This window comes from Centroberyx gerrardi, chromosome 13, assembly GCF_048128805.1.
Source record: "Centroberyx gerrardi isolate f3 chromosome 13, fCenGer3.hap1.cur.20231027, whole genome shotgun sequence".
NCBI classification, from domain to species: domain Eukaryota; kingdom Metazoa; phylum Chordata; class Actinopteri; order Beryciformes; family Berycidae; genus Centroberyx; species Centroberyx gerrardi.
The window spans coordinates 23995165-24015243 of record NC_136009.1 but is presented as its reverse complement, the minus strand read 5'-3'; the positions used below and the strand labels follow the sequence as shown (position 1 = coordinate 24015243).

General features: G+C 40.9%; 2 protein-coding genes across 2 annotated transcripts; one reads left to right on the top strand and one right to left on the bottom strand.

The window, feature by feature from the left end:
- Positions 1-411: 411 nt before the first annotated feature.
- Positions 412-7866, bottom strand: mettl17 (methyltransferase like 17). The gene is made up of 14 exons (XM_071921635.2): positions 7727-7866; positions 6805-6946; positions 6474-6623; positions 6283-6370; positions 5756-5837; positions 4915-4988; positions 4716-4810; positions 4475-4545; positions 3396-3503; positions 3096-3164; positions 2948-2998; positions 2749-2841; positions 1592-1788; positions 412-795 (listed from the first exon to the last, which is right to left on the bottom strand). Exons 1-14 carry the CDS (start codon positions 7793-7795, stop codon positions 702-704), a joined length of 1383 nt encoding a protein of 460 aa, XP_071777736.2. The 5' UTR covers positions 7796-7866; the 3' UTR covers positions 412-701.
- A 523-nt stretch (positions 7867-8389) lies between these two features.
- On the top strand, positions 8390-20071 carry parp2 (poly (ADP-ribose) polymerase 2). Its single transcript, XM_071921599.2, has 17 exons — positions 8390-8522; positions 9339-9548; positions 10279-10446; positions 10770-10840; positions 11654-11704; positions 12235-12331; positions 12639-12714; positions 12809-12911; positions 13826-13979; positions 14439-14577; positions 14840-14903; positions 15053-15187; positions 15822-15949; positions 16152-16251; positions 16675-16773; positions 17691-17815; positions 18907-20071. Exons 1-17 carry the CDS (start codon positions 8450-8452, stop codon positions 19064-19066), a joined length of 1953 nt encoding a protein of 650 aa, XP_071777700.2. The 5' UTR covers positions 8390-8449; the 3' UTR covers positions 19067-20071.
- Positions 20072-20079: the final 8 nt, after the last annotated feature.

Genomic DNA, 20079 nt, shown 5'->3' with positions numbered 1-20079 from the left:
TGCTGTGACAGACTGTTGGTGGCCATCTTTTTTTAAAAGCTGCCTGGCGTGTTGGTCTTATGCAATACTAATTTCCTCCTCCACATCAGAGAACTTTCATCGTCTGAGACTTGACTAGACTTGATCGGCACTGGCATCATAATCACATATTTCATATGAAATTACCAGGACAATTGCTGCGGGGTTGTGGAAATCTGTCAAATATGGGATGTCATTTCTCATTAATTTCATGTGAAGTGCAGTAACAGGAGGACATGACTCATCCTCCAGTTTCAGACTTCTCAAACATCAGATTTCTCTTCATGGAAATGGTCCAGATTACAGCCTGCGCGGTCAGAGGTGTGGGCTATAGTTTCTTGAAGGTGGTGCACAATAAAGCTGGGTTAAAATATGCGGCACTGGCTTATTGGCTGAACATTATGACTTTTTATTGTAGTATTCTTGAGAGTCACACCAGTTGTTGAGTTAGTCAATATTTTACCAATTCCAGTAACTGCTGTCTGGCAAATATATGAGCAGCATTATCAAGATACATCAACTGTTTCGGTTTAGGCAACATACAAGTACAGGTAAATGAAATCAAAGGAGGACAATCAGGTGGCTCTTCATCAACAAATACAGATGTTGTGGTTAGCTAACAGCTGATGAGTCTTTGTAAGTCATCCTTATGTCAGTGTTAGGGTTTATTCCACTGCATCTGTTCACTCTGAGTCACTCTGGACGTCCGCCTCCTCTTGCTGAATGATTGGAAGTTGATCTCCCCAGTCGCTGCTCCGGGCGCAGCGGTACACGTCTCTGATAGAGGAAAATACAACAATAACATCACCAAAATTCTGGGAAATATTAATGAGTCATTCAGTGGTAAATTAAGAGATGGGCAAACAATGAACTCCAATCAGGGACCATGACCATTGTTATAACACCTACAATAATAAATACTATATATTTATATTATAGACTGGGTCTGAAATTTGCCTAGCGCCAAATGTCAATAAAATTTGTGTCTGGCAGATAAATCAATCAGACTCACCTGCCACACTGGCTGATAACTTTTTAAGACGATAATATAGTTATATACAGTCTTTGATCTTTGCCTGTTCTCGAACTTTGAACCTTCGCTTCGAATGCTTTCTTGTAATTTGAGTTCTGCTTCGCTTCATGATTAACTGCAAAGTTGTTCCTTTGTATAGGTGATGGAGCAAGTTTTAAATTAACAGACAATACCTGATTCTGTATCTGATTCTATGCACAAAATGAGAAAGTAGGAAAACAAGAAGTAGGGTGGCATATTTTTATGAAAAATATTAATTAGTATATTCATTAATTTGGCCGATAAAAATCAGGGTTGATATTAGGCTAATCCTAACCCAGGTAAATTATTTTAAATTTGTTTACCAGCCCTCGGCAGGTGAGGCAAAAAGTTAATTTCTTATACTGATCACAGATTTATGTATATTAGCATTAAAAGGGGTGGAATTTTTTTTTATGAATAAGGGTTGGGGTTATGAATCACAAAGCGAGGGTAAACTGAGTTCAGGGGGATTTACTGTCAACTACAAACATGCTGCTGACACGTTAGACAGAGTTGTACCTGCTGTGTTTTCTGGCGGTCACCACCACGTGCTGCAGCTGTCCGTCGGGGCAGCACATGTGACAGTGAACGTGTCTGGGTCTGCGCAGCACCGGTGCGATGAGCCGGGCCCAGTCCAGACCTTCTCCGTCTGCCTCCGCCGGCTCTGACCGGGTCAGAATCAGGTAGCTGAACTTCTCTGTCTGTCGGTCAGGGTGCTGAAAGGCAATGTGATTCATGCGGCATCTATTATTCAGTGCTTTAAATATCTATATCTATATATTTCCATTTTGCTACTCTCACACTGATTGATATAACACAATAGCGATCCAAGCCATACACAGTTTATGAAACATTTTACATTTTGTGTTCTAAACACCCGGTGTCTGGTAGGTCTTTCCCAAGGGCTTTCCTGGGAAAAATCCTCTGGCACACAGGAAGTGATGCGTTTTACAGCAGCAGTAAAAGCGGTTTGTTTGTAATAAATAGAAGAAGAACTGGGTAGTTAGCATGAGCAGCGATAGCCACCATGGCTGAACAGACAGAGAAAAGAGCTGGAGCCACCTGCAGAAACTCAAACTGCATCAACAGAAAATCCAAGGAAAAAGACAAAGTCACAGTCCCGCCCACACTGTTTGATTGACAGGTGATCTCTGGGAAGTGCAGTGCAGAAACACTGAGCGCTGAGCATCAAAGATGTTGCCAAAATATATATTTATAAAAAAAAACACATCCTGTTGAGATCAAGGTTCCCTTTTATAAGGCGGACCTGACCATGGCATCGTCAGCACATTTCTTTACACAGTAACACCGTGAAGCTTCACAGTGAGAAGTAGACAATAAGGAGCGCTTCTCTCTGTGTTATGCTGAATTGCCGCTGCTTGGCTGTCATGGTTACAAACCGTTTTTCAAAAATATATAGATATTAAGGCCTCTTCAACAAAATGGCGGCCTGCGTGGGGTGCAACACATAGGTCGTTCACCTCAATAACCGTCTCTTTTATCTGCAAGTTGAATTTCTTTGGTATCCTTCTTTTGAAAATTCAAGTACTGGACAATCTCAGAAAAAGTACATGAGGGTAGGGAAGGAGGGGAGAGCAAGAGGAGGGAAACAAAGTCTAGTTTAACCACAGACAGACATGTAATTCATCAAGTAATTCTCTAGAGTTGTATCTCACCCCAGGTAACGGCAGAGGGTGGTACAGCTGCTTGAAGTTGCAGGGCAGTGCGGACAGACGGGCCAGCTTCGGACACATCAGTTCATGAGGACACTGGAAAAACAGCAGAGAACAGTAGAAGGGATGTAATACTGTAACATACTGTAACACTGGTTATTGAATATGTATTAATGTATAGAAGTGGAATGTAAACACATACGGGGGCAAACACTGACGCTGCTCTGGTGTCATGGACGGTCTTCTCTTGTTTCTGTAGGCAGCAGAGAGAGAATACTGTCAGTCTGCTTCCAGTAACTGGGTAAACATTATTTTGCATTAGGACACTGAAAGAGAAAATATTTAAATACCTTTAATAAAATGTCTCTGGCCTCCATAAGTATCTGATGACCCTCTTTGGTCCCATTTTCAACCAGCACCTGTAACAGGAAACATTAAAAAATGTGATCAAATGTTATTTAATAAGCTAGCATTCATAGTTATCAGAATCATTTTAATCACCAATTATACTAAATACACAGAAATGTATCTTGGCGATGTTGGTGCAGAGACATATTAGCAACTCAGGACAACAGTGCAAAGGGCCAGTGCAAAATGGACAGTGAACTAGACATATTATAAGGTGGTGTGGTGTCGTTATTTCAACCAACCAGGTAGGAGCTGGTCTTCCTCCACAGAGTGAACAGCGTCTCTTCTCGCTCCTTCTTACTGGAAAGTTCAGAGAGGGAAAAGGCCCCGACGACCACGTCGAACTGCACCTGAGAGGAGACACACTGGATTGTCAGGGCTTCCCGTACAAAACGTTTGTTTTTATTCGTTGTTTGGAATGTCCATTTGTGGTGGACATGCCTGTGTTTATGGAGTGCCACCAAAAATAGATTTTCCAAACTGACAAAACAAAACAAAATCCTGAGATCCTCATTGTTTTTATTATTTTGTCTCCATCCTCGAGCTAAGCGCTCATTGCTGTGGTGTTTCTGCACTGCACTTCCCACAGATCACCTGTCAATCAAACAGTGTGACTGTGTTGGATTTTCTGTTGATGCAGTTTGAGTTTCTGTAGGTGGCGCTCTTTTCTTTGTCTCTTCATCCATGGCGGCTATCGCTGCTCATGCTAACTACCCAGTTCTTCTTCTATTTATTACAAACAAACCTCCTGTCTGAAACATAAAACGCATCAGGAAAGGGCTACCAGACACCGGCTGTTTCGAACAGCAAATGTAAAAGCTTTCATGATGCATGTACAGCCTGTTCCACTGCTGACTATCTTACCCAGCCTCCTGCTATCATAAATAACCTAAACACCTGTGGGTAACACTGATTGTAATCAAACTATTCATATGCCTTGATATGATCATTAAAGAGTGACTTCACACCAAACCCAAATCTGTGGAAAGTCTGACATCTATTGGTGAAAAGCATGCTACTGAAACTGCTATTGGCTGATCTTTGGTGGTGACATCACTCTGTGTTTCGTTACTCTTTAATGAAAAAAAATGTCTTTTCACAGTTGGCTTTAAAGCTGTAAATTCCTCAAAAAGAAATATCTTCTGAGAGATTCTGGCTTTGAATCATCAAAGGCTAAAAGCCGGAATCTATCTATTCACACATGACAAGAAATTACTCCTCGGCTAGAGCTCCCTTTGAAGTAAGAAGTGAAAAGACCGGCTTGTTACCGGTGAATACAGTCAGTTTTTCTTTCACTGGCATAAAAAGGAAGGGAGCTCACCTTCGGGGAAACAGGGAGGAACTGTCGGAAATAGACTTGCTTGATGTGAGGCTCAGCTTTTTCGTTGTTGCCTGAGCAAAAAAGAATGAAAATTGTCAGATTTTCCATAGAATATACGACAGATGGACAGCACAAGAATTGGTACGGTAGGGTTCTTGTTAAGCAAAGGTGCTATAGTAAATTAACAGTGTGTGTGTGTGTGTGTGTGTGTGTGTGTGTGTGTGTGTGTGTGTGTGTGTACCTTTGAGAAGTCGCTCTGCCAGGGTGTTCATCGGCCCGGAGCTGTCCACACACACAATCTCCTTCAAACTGTCTCCCCAGCAGGAGTGTGACGCCCTGGGGGGGGGGGGGGGGGGGGAAAGAAGGAAGAGAGAGAGTGAATGTAGAGTCAAACAAGATGGATGAAGACGCTCTTAATGCTCATGCATGCGGACACTAACCAGACAGCCGTTCCCAACCCAGAACCGAAGTCCAGGAGAGAGTGAGGAGCAAAGGAGGGATCTCTCTTCTTTATCTGGAAAGATGAAGAAAACAGTAATTTAGGAAAGAAAATGGCAGAAGGGAATGACCGAGGAGAGCTGTGAGGTCTAAACTTTGTGGCAGGAGAATATCAGTGTGTGTGTGTGTGTGTGTGTACTGTAAGTTATCAAAGAGTGTGGGAATGAGAATCAGGGATGCAAATTTGATGAACATTTTTTGAAAAATGTGTGTTTAAAAGTCAATTTTCTAGTAGTTTTTTGATGAGAATATATCAAAATTAACTCTTTAGGTCAAGTCAGTGTCACTACAAAATCATTCAAAGGGTAACTTTGGTTCAAAGGATGAACAGAGGAAGAGAATGAGCAGAGGAAGGTAGAAAAATATGTATTTAAGGGCATCACTTTCATGAGTATAATTAGTTTTTTTGAGCCGTCAAGTGACTCCAAAGAATATTCCCACTGGTAGATCATCACCAGTAGACAATTCAATATTCTTGATTTTGACTGTCGAGTTCAGTTTCCCCAGTCATAAGACGGCTAGGTAGTAGGGATGGGACAATAACCAGTGTTATTATATATTGTGGTAAAAAACTATAACTATACTAAAAATAACTATTATGACACCACCCCTGAGACATGCTTGTGATAAAGGGCTATATAAATAAACTTGACTTGATACCAGTTCTCATTGAATTTACACGAGTACGCTACTCGTGTAAATGGGCGACCCATTCCAAGCCAACAAAAGGTATGAAAGGTGATAAGTTTGCATCCCTGGCGAGTGAAAACCTATTGTCCGTACCTCGTTCAGAGCCCTCCTCACTGCAGCGTAGCCGCCGGCCAGCCGAGCCGCCATGTAAACCACACCCAGCTCTTCATCATACCTGAGGCACAGAGGGGTGAATTCAATTAAATTCATCAGCGTCTCAGGCTCAACCAAAGGAGAAATCACCAGTTAAAAGGCCCAAAGTGTGATTACAGTATAGCACACCTGATCCACTACTAGCTTTGTTTACACTGTGATTTATTGGAGTGAAGATATTTTTTCCACACTGAAATTAAGAGGCTAAGCTTTTGATGCAATGAATCAGACAGTGTATGAAAACTAAGTTGAGTGCCCATGTATTTTAAGGCTATAAAAAGGTTTAAATTTGAAATATTTGTGAACACTGGTGTAAAACAGACCTGTATTTTGAGTTAAGATGAGTGAAGTGGAAAGTTAACTACATTGAGAGCACATCTGAATATACCCAACTTGTAAAAAGGTTGAATAAATTAATGGATAGTATCCTTACATAAAAGAAAGAGTTAGATAAAAGCAACAGTTACTTGATGGGAGTCCAGCGATACGTCGTTCTTTTGAGTTCTGACAGCACTTTCTTCTGAATACGGGCCTCCAGCACTTGCTCGTCTAGATCTACAATATAAAGCACATTATTTTTCCCAAACATACGTCAAAGACACAGCCTGGCATCAAATCATCTCCATCCAATTATTATTATATATCCTCTTCTCACTACCTCCTCTCCTCTCCTTCGCTCTCTCCCACAGGACTTTCTCCAGGCTCATGGCTTTCTTCCTCAGTGTCGAATCCTCGGCTGCTCTCTTCCTGCTCCACAGCATGTTTGTGAAGCTGCGAGCGCGGTCAGTCAGCCCCGACACCTCAGCACCTAAAGGTGGGGAGGATGAAGAGGCACACTGTCAAGTCAAATCAGAGTAGTAACCTTCACTACCAACGGCATTTCTATTCATTTCAGGACCTTCTCACATGGATGTCTTGCTTGTGAAGCTATAAAAACAGTTAGAATTGGTGTAACTGACAGTGAAACGTACAGTGGCAAGTTAACCTACTGTGAATAACTGACTGTGCGGCTCTCTGGAGTTCCTCAGGTAAGCGCAGTGTTTTCAGGTTGGTCACACCGGGGTGCTTCCTGTGCGGCGCTCCGTTTAAGAAATCCACCTGGGACTGTGGGTGTGCTGCTGCACTCATTCCCTGAAAGTAAAAAAGTTAAAAAATAAACATTCCATTATCACCTGATTAACAGCTCTCCCCGGCCCTGCTTTTCCTCTAACATCCAAGCCAGGTTAATACACAGATCCTAGTTTAATAGCACAAAGTATTATATTGGTAAATATCATCCAATTTATGACACATTCAAGGATTACAGTTATTTGTAATTTCATTGATTAACTTGTCCTGTTATGTGTACTTGTAGTAGGTTTATGTTTATTCCATACGGCACATCATTGTCTGCACTATGGGTGAGGTCCTGTTAAGTTTTGTCCTACACATATATAGTGTATGTTGTACTACTACTACTACTACTAATAATAATAATAATAATAATAATACACATTATTTTTTATAGCACCTTTCTTAATCAGAGTTTACGATAAAGATGTTAAGATGCTTTACAAAAAACAAATCATGTGTAAATCCAAACGTAAATGTAAATCCTGCGTTATGTAACTGTCTTGTAAAGGTCAACAGAAATGAGTCAGGTCAAGTTCCTTGTGTATCTGTTGTACTTGCCACATAAAGGTGGTTAAATAAACATAAACAGAACCCATGTTATTTTGGGTAGTCAGCTTACAGTTTAGCTATTGCTTCATGTTCACTGATGAAGATATTTGTTTTGGATTAAGTTTATTACAAAAAAGCGTTGAGTTTATTACATTAGTTAACCCTGTTCAGTGAGTTTGAAAGCTGTGTGACCTCCCTGGTAAGATGCTGCCTTCAATGACATCCAACAACAGCTCAAACTGAACTCACCCTGCATGTCATCCTCACGACAACTGCCCTTTGACACAGGACACAAGCACCGTAGGCTCGTGATGCCATATCTTCGGTGTCAGAGCAGTGACTTCTTGCGTTAATAAAGCTGTAACGTTGGGTGGTGAGCTAGCACAGTCATCCGTTCAGCACGATGGGTTTTAACCAGTCCTTCAGCAAAATAACTCCGACCTTCGGATAAGGCGGAACTTTCGGCATAGAAGTTCTGTTCCACCTAAGAAGTTGAATGCGGTTGAATGAAAGAGTCCTCACTCTGCTCCTATTTCCGGGTACCGTCAGACCAGTCTTTCAGTGTATTGTTTTTATTGTTGCTGATATCATCCGTTAAAAACATCTAAGGTTTATCTGGAACAAATTACACACAGACATTAAGTATTGTTACATTCAGCGCTAAAATTTACGGTTTTGTGACGAGTAGTTTTTGATCAAAATAACTTTGTTTCAGGTCTGTACTAGATTGGTCGCTATGGTAACGGCTACGCTTATGCCGTTTTGTGCTGAAGCGGGTGTAGAGCGCATGCGTGAGAGTCAACTCCCACTTTTACAGACCGGAAGATGGTACGTTTTTTGTAACCATTGAGTGATTAATCGTCTCAATAAACGATCTTTGGTAGCACCAGCTAGCAAGCAGCGGTGAGGATACTTTCCCGCCCTCTTCCTGCTCACTTTGTCCCTTCACCGCTGTTGTCATTTTCTTAAACCATGAGGCGAACAAGAGGGTCGAGGAGTCAGACTCAAAGTGCAGCAGAAAGTGGAGGTGTCCAGTCACAAACAGGTTGGTGCTTGTGTTTGTCGCGGGAAGGCTAGCTTGACAGGTTAGCTAGCTTCGTTACTTGTGGACTCTGGACATGTCTGGGCAGAGAGGGAGAGGAAATTATCTTTGGTCTGGTCTACACAGACAGCATCAGTTTGTTGTTGTTGCAAAGCTCCTAGCAAACAAACACCTTACTGGTCGGAATGTGTGTATTTTCATTTAGACCTGGACTTGTTATATGTTTACACTGTCACAAAAAGTAAAACTTGTCCATGCCAGCTCCTCTGTCAAGCCCTCACACAACAGTACAAAGTGTTTGGATTTAGCTCAAATCCTATGTTCCCCTGTGTTAGGGGTAGACTGCACAGGAGCATGTTTTTGTCTGTTTGTTTGTCCTTTTCTTTTCCTTCCTTCCTTCCTTCCTAGATGGAAAGTGAAACCTAACCTTTGAGAAAAACAATCATCCTTATACATACTCCATACTTCTAGGAAATTAAATGTTAGTGAAATTTAACTAATGCTCAATTTTCTGGGGATTGTGAATATGGCGGGTTTAGGTTATGATATTCAGATGGGGATAATGACAGGATGCCTTCTGTTAATACAGTAAGTTTGATTTGAAGCCATTTAACAGTTTGGAAAATATACTCCATGAACTAATTCAAGATTTATTTTTTCCTTTATTCATACCTGGTGTAATTTTTCACATCTGTTTAGCTGTCCTTGTCTTCCTCTTTTGGATCTTCATGATGGAGTAAATCAGATAAGAGCAACGTTGTCGTGATGACAAGAACAGGGATGGGATGTGATGTGATGTGAACGCTCTTGTCTCATCAGTGTGGCAGTGGCAGGGAGACGAGGGCCAGTGGGAGCCGTACCCTCCGTCAGCCTGCAGCTTATTGGATGCAGCGGTCTCCTCCGGGAAAACCTCCGTCAGCCTGACTCTGGGCTCTGGAGCCGCCTACCAGGTCGACCTGAAGAAGAAGGTCCAGATCAACCCTGTTACCAAGTACAAGAGGAAGATACGCTCTCAGACTGTGAAGCCAGGTGTGTGCGTGTGTGTGTGTGTGTGTGGTGTGGTGTGGTGTGGGAGAGAGAGAGGGGAGGTTGGAAGAAGTATGGACAAAAATATGTGGTTTAAATATAAATATTGACATGGCAATGGTAGGCTACATCCTTCTGTCATTTTCTGCAATAGCTCTATTTTAATTTATATTTTTCTCCTTATCTTTAGATTTTTCACTTAGTAAACAAAAAGTAAGGACGATAACATAATTGCAAAAAAAATTACATACTCTGAGTTTTGTTGTCATTTAGTTTCTGCCATCCTCTTTGCTTGGATTTTTGTTAATCATCTTTATTTTTTTTCTATTTTTTTCTTTTGTATTTGATACATTATTTTGCCATGTTGATTTTTGACTGTCAGAGTTTTGTTGAAGGCTTTGTGTAGTCTGTAAATCCAATTTGTGAATAAGTGTCATTATACTATTTGAAATCTATAATCTCAAGTATTGTTTTGATTTGTTTCCTCGATTTAGTTTTTCCCTCTTCCTCTTTTTAGTTTCCTCTGTAGAACTTTGTAACTTTTATTATGAAAGTGCTTTACACTTTTATCATTATGAGTTGAAATTTTTTTTAGATCCCTGTTCTTGTCACCTGCAAAATGTGTTATATTTTTTCTGCTCTTTATGTTTTTTAATTTCATATTTGTAAGTTTAAAATTTCCAAATTCTTGAAAGTATCTAAAATGTTTCCTCTATACTCTTTCCCTGTGCAGAAAGTTTGAATGGAGGCAGCGACTTAACTGGTCAAGATGGGAGTCCGGTTCAAGTTAAAGAGGAAGAGGAGGAGGCACAGGAGCAGCCTGTCGCTAAGAGGAAGAGAGGGCAAGGCAAGAGTCAGAGGAAAACTAAGGACACACCCAAAGAAGAAATGGAGAGTCAAGGTACGTGTGTCTCATTTACATCTGTTTTTACATGATGTGCCCTTTTTTTTTTTTTACAGTGCTTATTTTGGGGTTATATGCAAACACAAAGAGAGAAAGAAAGACAGAGAGAGAGAGAATCATGTAGTATTTTGTGTTCAAACTGTTTTGTCTAATAATATTCTCTTACAGTGTTAGAAATTTAAATCTATGGAGCGACAAATGTCACACAAAACGACATCAGAGTGTAGGGATGAACAGCATGTGGTCTAGATTTGTGATTCACGTCAGATGTCTTGCTGACCTCATTAATGTTTTGTCGCTGATCTCTGGGTGTTGCACAGAGGTTGTGAAGACGGTGGTGATGAAGGGAAAAGCTCCGGTGGACTCTGAGTGCAAAGCCAAAGTTGGCAAGGTACGGCATCTACAGCCAAATGTCACGATTCACACCGGTGTTCTCTGTGGTTTGACATCTGGTTGAAGGGCGTAGAGCATCGCTCCAGTTACAGTTCCCTTTCTTTGAGTTTCCATACAGTGTTTTGGCCGTGGCTTAATTTATGATGCAGCAGTGTGTCACTGTTTCATTTCTGGTCTTAAATTGATTGCATACTTAATTAATTAAATTTACGTTTTAGGCATGTAGATGATGCTCTTATCCAAAACGGTTTACAAGAAGTGCAACACAACAATAAGCTTAAATTTGAGTGTATAGGTCAAAACAACAAAGACAAGACAATATCCAAAAAAATAAATATTCCCATGACTCATATGTAGTAAATGTGCAGAGTAGGTAATTCAGGCAGGTAAAACTGATTCATGCTGTGAGTACATCTTGAAAAAATAATCATCTCAATTTCATTTTCTATCAATAAATAGTGAATGACAATATAGGAAGTGCAAATCTTCATTAGTACTATTACTATTATATGAGAAAACAAACTAAATATACACTGTAGGCTTATACATTAGTTATTTGTTTTGGTTGCTTTAGATATTGACTTCATGAAGTTATTTTTTTTTTGAGAAAAATATAGTCGTAGTAACAAAGAAAAGGTAATTTGACTGCTAGATTATTTATAAATAGGCCTACATACAGTATAATAGTATATATTTTTCCTATGAATGTCCTTCATATTTGTTCTGTGAAGTTGCATGTACTGTTTTTTTTATTACCCCACACAAGACCCTCAGATTTATTCACATTATTGTTCATCTCTCTTCCTCCTAGGCCCATGTTTACAGTGAAGGAAATGACGTTTACGACGTGATGCTAAACCAGGTAAAAAATATTTAATATTCAACAAGCTTTCTCAAGTCTTTCTGCCAAAATAATTTGATATCCAGTAAAACAGGGTCGATGGTAATTTTCTGTCACTCATTGCCGCAATTAAATAATTCGATAAATCATAATCCTCATTAATTTGGTAGATACTGTGATCACGATTATTAATCATGGTTGTAAGTCTTGAATATTTGAGGAACAAAATTATTTTAGTGCGTTTTTTGCGTCTTATATTAACATCTTGACTATTTTCACCTACAGTGGACTTTCAAAATGAAATGAAATGTTTCAATATTGTTGATAAACTGTATTCTTTAATTATTAATTGAGAAAACTAAAATTGTGATATGTAATTATAAATGACTATTAATGCAGCCCTAATGCAGTTTCTTATATCCAATCTAAAAAAAGAAATGGAGTGAAGGCTCTTTCATTATAACTGTAGTTTCAGTTTACATCATGAACTGAGCGGATGGAAAGTGAACCGACTCCAGTCCTGCACTAATCACTTTCTCCGTTTGTTGCAGACAAATCTCCAGTTCAACAACAATAAATACTACCTGATACAGCTGCTGGAAGACGACAGCTCCAAGGCCTACAGTGTGTGGATGAGATGGGGCAGAGGTGGGTTTATGTGCTGATGATGCGTTATATACTTCATTGATGTAAATGTTTGTATTTTAGTTGGGATGGGAAATTAACACCAGCCAAATACTGGGGAATTCTAGCTGTGGCTTGTTGCTATACTGCTGCTGCTTGGAGGTTGTTTTCCACTCTAAAGGCCAAATCGACTGATGAAACGGTTCAGTTTAGCTGTTGTATTTTGGAAACCACCAGCCGCTGTGGTGAGAGTTAATTTCCTGCTCTGTTTGTGATGCGTTAATGCTGCAGTGGCGTTTTCTTATTGGCGGTCTGTCCTTTGTTTCTGCAGTGGGTAAAGTGGGACAGAACAGTCTGACAGCCTACGGCGGAGACCTCCTGAAAGCCAAAGACATCTTCAAGAAAAAGTGAGAATTGGAAAATGAGTTTCAGATGTGTGTGTTTCACATGGAAGTGGGTTTTGTGAAATTCTGAAACGGGTTTTGTTTATTTTTGCCACAGGTTCCTCGACAAGACGAAGAACGAGTGGGAACACCGGGCGAACTTTGAGAAAGTGGCTGGAAAATATGACCTGGTGTTCATGGACTACAGCGCCGATGGAAAGGCAAGATTCATCTCCATGGATACCGGACAGTGTTGCTAACCGCTCTTATGTTCCAGGAAGTCTTGAGTTTACTTCCTTCATTTCCATCTTCTGCTCTTTCTTTCTATCTTCCCTCCTTCCTTCCTTCCTTATTTCCCACCCTCCTTCCCTGTCTACACCCTTCCTTCCTTCCCTTCTTCCTGCCTCTAACTGCTTCCTTCTTGCTTTTCATTTTTTCTTCCTTCTCTCCTTGCTCCCCCTCCCTTCCTTCTTTCCTTCCTTCCTTTCACTCATTGCCTTCTCTCCAGCCTTTCTTCCTGTCTTTGTTCCTTCCTTCTTTCTTTCCTTCCTTCCTTCAGTCCTTCCTTCATTCCTTTCTTCCTTCCTTCTTCTCTCCGCTCTCTCCTCCCTCTACCCTTTCCTTCCTTTCTTCTTCCCTCCACTCTCCCCTTTCCTTCCTTCCTTCCTGCCTCTGCCCACTTCCTTCCTTCATTCCTGTCTTTCATCCTTTCTTCCTTCTGTCCTTCCTCCCCATCCCTTCCTTCTTCCCTTCCCTCTGCTATCTTTACCCCCTTCCTCACTGCCTTCTTTCCTTCCGTTCTTCCTGCATCTCACCTCTTCCTTCCTTTCCTCATCCCTGTGTTTTACCTTCCCCTCTCTGCTTGCCCCTCATGCCTTCGTGCCTTCTTTCCTTCCCTACCTCCTCCCTCCCTTCTACCCTTTGTTTGTTTTTCTTCCCTTCCCTCCCTCCTCCCTCTACCCCCTTCCTTCCCTCCCTTCATTCTCTCTCATCTTCCTTCCTTCTTTCCTACCTTCTTCCTTCCCTCCTAACTTTCACCCGCCCATCCGTCCTGTTCCCTCATCCCCCTCTGTTTATATTGACATTGGTCGTCTCTCTATCAGTCGATACATAGAAATATCTTTCACTGTTCCAGGAGGAGAGCCAGACCGAGGTGGACGCTGTGCCCAATAAGAGGACCTCCAAGCTGGACGTGAAGGTCCAGTCGCTCCTGGAGCTCATCTGTGACCTGAAGGCCATGGAAGAGTGTGTGCTGGAGATGAAGTTTGACACCCGCAAAGCTCCTCTCGGTCAGTTACACAGTAAACCGGCATTTTATTGACATATAGCAGATTCAGGAACATGAAAAAAGTAGGACAACCATAGTCTCCCATTGGTTGTTTGTCCAAAAAAACCTGAAAAAATGTGAAGTTACATCCCTGATGAACCAATTATTAGTAGATAGGTTTGCACAGTTAATCATGTACAATAAGTTGAAATAAGATGCTAAAAGTGCTATAAAACAACTTTACTCCCAAAGTCATGGAAGACTAATGATTGTAATTCATAATCGTGTTCCCAATATCCAGCAAAATAATCGAGATCATCATTTTAGCTACAATTGTGCCGCCCTAGTATGTGAGATCCTGCTGGAGACAAACCAGTGATCTATATATTTGTCAAACCTTATATTGTTGTGCTTCTGACTGGTGCTGTATGTAAGTGTTTATCATTGCTTCTAAATGTGTTTTTTCTCCCTCTACCTGTAGGCAAGCTGACCTCAGAGCAGATCCGTGCGGGATACACGGCGCTGAAGAAGATCGAGGAGTGTCTGAAGAAGAAGGGCAGCAGCCGTGACCTGCTGGAGGCGTGCAACCAGTTCTACACACGCATCCCACATGACTTTGGGTAGGGAATATATGTATAGCTCAGTAGTTACAGGATGCACTAACACTGATGAGGATGAGGCTGGGGGTTCTGTTCCCGCTGGGGCAACACATGCTAAAGAAGTGTCCACTCAAGGCGCTCTGGATAAAAGCAGGTGTGACAGGTCATATGTGATGTAGGGAATAGATGTTTAATATGATGACTGGCTTTCAAAGTGTATCACATTAGCCTCTGTCTTGATAAGTAAGTACTGTAACTATATGATTATGATCTAATTTTCCAGGTTGAAAACTCCCCCAATCATCCGCACAGAAGACGAGCTGAAGGAAAAAATTGCACTGTTGGAGGTAGAGAAGCTCTGCGTCTTTTAACTTGGAGTTATTCATATTTATTTAATCTTCTGGTAGCGTTAAGTGACCTACCTATTCCTCTAAGTCATTCGCTTGTAAAGCAATGTTTTCGCCAAAGTATGTTTGTTTTTTTTCCCCTCCTTCAGGCGCTGAGTGACATCCAGATAGCGGTGAAGATGGCCCAGTCCAGTGAAAACAGTGACGAGCATCCACTGGACAGACAGTACCACTCGCTCCACTGCCAGCTGCAGTCTCTGAACTCCGGAAGCCACGAATACAAGGCCAGTCTAATGCTACTCATAACTGTTGAATGGTACCCAGAGGTCAAAGGTCAAATGGTACCGGGTTGGTCTGACACACTACTGCTGATACGTTCCAGAGGATGCACGTTCAAACCAACCAAGTCAGTCAAATCGTACCAAAGCAGTCAAATCATATAAGCCAGATCTAATATCTCCAAGTCAGTCAAATAGTATCAAAACACTCAATTTGCTGTTGGCCTCTCTAATAGTACCAAATCAACTAAACAGGTTGGTCCTATGGTACCAGGTCAGTCAAATGGTACCGAAACAGTCAAATAGTCCTAGGCAGCATAATACAATCTTGTGTATATTGTAACTGGTTATTCAGCAGGTCCTGAAAGTCTTAAAGTGTCTAAATTTGAAGTATCTAAATTCATAAACGTAAAAGTTCTTAAATACGGTTAAATATATGTAGGGTGGGTAAAAATCCACACTTCAAAACCATTAAAAAAAACATTTTCATGAGCTAGATGGTTAGCTAGCTTTACGCCCTTTAATTGGCAGCAACAACTTCAAGGGAAGTGAGTACACCAAAAAATGTAATGACGTTGAAATTAAAGTTGCTCTAACTGCTTGTGTATCTAAAGTGATTTGTCCTCCTGTCTGTGTGCAGGTGATAGAGAAGTATCTGCAGTCCACTCATGCCCCGACACACAGCGACTACACCATGACTGTGCTTGACATCTTCTCAGTGGACAGGGAGGGGGAGACGAGCAACTTCCTCTCTCAGATACACAACAGGTAACGGCAGAGTGGAGTTATTGTTTATGTCAGTTGTCGCTTTACTTCAGCCTTTGTTAAATAACATTATTGTTTTAGATTGTCTCAGATGTCATTTGCCTCTAAAACTGTGATTGTGATGATGTGTCAATGGAATTATGGTGTTGACGATGAACTCCCTTTCGTGTAACTGTGTGTGTGTGTGTGTGTGTGTGTCCACCAGGACTCTGCTGTGGCACGGTTCCCGCCTGTCTAACTGGGTTGGCATCCTCAGCCAGGGGCTCAGAGTGGCTCCTCCTGAAGCCCCCGTCACTGGGTACATGGTAGGATGGATGGACAGTCTTTTTTTTACTTGATCATTAATTAATTTCTTTGTCTTACTCAATCACTCGGTCTGTTTTTCAATCCATCAATCCTGGGGGGGGATTGGAGAGACGGAGAGAAAGAAAAGAGACGAGTTGGGGGAATGAGAATTTTGCTCCTGAATACCCTTTTGAAAAAAGTGACTCCTGTGCATGTGACATGAATACAGTTATTGGCTGTAGTAAGCCTTTGCCCGCCAAATATGAACATTTTTAGGATAGAATCTATATCTTTCAACTTGTGAGTGATGAATTACACTTTTTTTTTTTTCTATAAATTGATATTTATAACATTTTGGAATGGAATTCTTCATACACTGATACGAATTTATATTACTATGATGGAAAATAATATATTGAATTCATTGTTTCTCTTTTGTCTAGTTTGGTAAAGGAATCTACTTTGCTGACATGTCGTCAAAGAGCGCCAACTACTGCTTTACCAACCAGCGCAACAACGTTGGGCTGCTGCTACTGAGCGAGGTGGGTGAGAGTTTAAAACATACACAATCACTTTAATTGTTGTTTTGACAATTTAGTATTTCACAGCGTCTGCCGACACACATGATACAGGGACAACAGGACCTCGTGTACAGTGTTAGGCAACAGTGCAACACATAGTATGGACTGTAGAGTATAGTTACTCTACAAATATACTGGATGGATTTGCTGCAGTGTTTGCCGCCTGTGTTGACAAACTTGCGCAATTTATGACGTCAAGTAGGAGATATCAGACCCGCAAAAAAAATTCCCACAGGTCCTACTTGCAGTGTCCAAAATTAACTTTTTGTCTCACCTGCCAACCTGTAGGTTAGGTTAGGCTAGATAGGTTAGATTGGCCTGTTATGTCTTCCAATATGCTATTTTGTGCCTTGTTTTGTTTCCTTGTGTTTCATTTTGTACACTGTATTCCATTGTTTTGCGATTGATTGTTGATTAGTTATATTAAGGTAGGTTTGTTCTCTGTAAAGTCCTTTGAGACACGTTTTAGTGATGAAGGGGCTATAGAAATAAACCTGACTTGACTAAAAAAAAAATACCTGCTAAGAAGTTTTTAACAGACAAAATAACTAATATATGTTTGTCATAGAAATATGTCATTCTCTGTTTTCAATGCTAGTTTGTGTATAATACATCAACTGCCTGTTTGATACAGAGCCTCTCACGGTCAGAGAGAAGGTATGGTGGCCAGCAGGGACCAAGTCTAAGAACAGGCAAAAATGGGCAAAGACTGTATATATATGAGGAATTCAAATGTTATTGTCCAGTGTGACAGGTGACCCCTAATTACCACTAGGAGGCTGATGTAAACAGTTTTTCCTGGTGAGCAGCTCTTTGGGGACCCAGATGTGATGCAGCACTGCTTGAATCTCCATGCTGGTGTGTCTGGTTGGTTGCAGGTCGCTCTGGGAGACAGTAACGAGCTGCTGGATGCCGACTACGAGGCCAACAAGCTGCCTGCTGGGAAGCACAGCACCAAGGGCCTGGGACAGACGGGACCCGACTCCAAGAACTCTGTCGCTCTGTAGGTCTCTCTCACTGTACTGAGTTCATGCAGGTGTTACACAGTCAAACACTGTTTTGATTGTGTATGCCGTTACACAAAGAAAGTCATACATTATCTGCCTATTTCTAAAGAACTTCATTAATACCCGAGGGGAAATTTGGGCGTTACAACAGCAAAGAAAAGAGCTGTAGGTTGATGAACAAAGAGTGAAATGTATTAAAGGGATTGAATGACAGTACAAAATAATAAAAAAACGTAAACATAGACCATCTGTATGATGCTAGTAAAGAGTTTCAGATTTGATTGACAGATTTAGTTATCTGCCAAACACATTTTGGTGACACCCATCAACACTGGAAACGTGTCGCTTCCTATTCTGCTAACTGTAAAATAGTTAAAATCTAATTTCCAACATATCCTTGTTTGTGAAAGGGAAAATTAACAGAAAACATATTTTTTTGCGATTGCACTGGCGAACAAGTGAAGGATTGTTTTGCGACAGTTGAGCAGTAAAAAGTTGCTAATTGAACGTTGAGGATGCCTCCAGGTGTAATTAAGGTTTCCAAATATGTCTGCATTTCACAAAGTAATGCACGCACTTTTGTTTCTACCATCATTTTCTGCCATTCTCTGTAACCTCTAGAGTGTTTTGTTAGAAAAGGGCATCATTAGTAGCAGCACCACTCTTAATATTGCCTAGCCATATATTTGTTTTGATTATGCAGACCTATTTGTCTGTGGCCATTTTCCACCAACCTGTAGAAATGTCAGAGTGTTTTATTCCCAAAAGGTGGCATATGGCGGAGACCCACTTCGATCAAAGTCAGAGTACTAAGTGCTGAATTCAGTTTGCTCTGTAGTGACTCATACTCTAATGGACTGACCCTTGCTTTCTTTCTCATTTGTTCTTGTCTCTCTCCCTCCATGCTGCGTCTCATCTGTAGATTCCCCTGTACAATCTGAAGAAATGCTTTATTAAATTTAACCGTGAAATATGTGTTTCATCCAGATCAAAGTTTGATCTACATTTAGTGTGATTGGTACTATTTCATTTCTTGTTCTCTTCTCATTTGTCCCGCACTCTAATCTCTCCATCTCTCCTCTCTCAGCGATGGCATGACGGTGCCGATGGGACCTGGTGTGAAGACGGGTGTGGGTAAGGACGGCGGTTACTCCCTCCTCTACAACGAGTTCATTGTCTACAACCCGGCCCAGACCCGCATGAGGTACCTGCTGCGGATTCAGTTCAACTACTCTTCACTGTGGTGAGGCCGTGGAACACAATATGGCGGCGTATCGCGTTGACGGGGCACAGCAGACTTCAGAGGATTATTCTTTCCACAAAGCAGGGTTGATATATTAATTAGTCATTCTTCATGTATGCTTAGATACTGTATATCTGTTGGTTTTTTGGGTAATCAAGAGGTTAAACTTGCAGCTGTTCAGACCAATAACCGGTATCTGGAAAAAAACACAAAATATATTTTTTTCAGAAATGAAGAATTCTCATTTTCTCACTGACACCCATGTGTTTTTGAAATTATACACTGGAGTTTCAGCTTGTTTGAAAGACCGAAGGGTTATGAAACTCACTATGAAACACATAAATGACCATGTGAATTTTCAATTAAACTAAGAAAAAGAACGCCAAAATTGATGTTATTTGGTTTTTCCAGCAGTAGGTAGTTGGGAATTTCTCTGGTAATCGGTCCTCCTGAAACCTGTCAGATATTTCTGAATTTCTGAATGCTTCTAGGTTAGTAGAATGAGACTGTATATAGTAAAAGGTTGCAGGTTAACTATACTGTTGTTGAAGCCTTTGGTAAGGGTGAAGGGTGAGGATGAACCGATTTGATACGGGGAAAATCTTGAACATTTTGCACTACTTTCTGCCCATGCAGCACTAGCCTTGTGAGCATGTGTTTATATCAATTGAAGCTGTATTGTAACCGGGGGTTGTTGCAGCACTCAGCGTTTTGCTTTTCAATTTCGGTATGTAACACAAAGGCCTTATGGATCTTATGGATTTATCAGTGTTCGACTTTTATGACGTGACATGCTATGAACTTCCACAGGCTTTTTTTGACACGAGCATTTATATTACCGTCAAAATGTCACAAGAAATGTGTCTTATTAATATAGAAAATGATTTGTTATTTTGTTTATGTGTTTTACAAATTGTCAGGTCAAATCCTTGTGTGGTTTAACATGCAATACTCCAAAAAAAGAAATTCAGCAAAACATGTTTTTGTTGATTTTAGAATTTTTTTTTTTATTGAAAC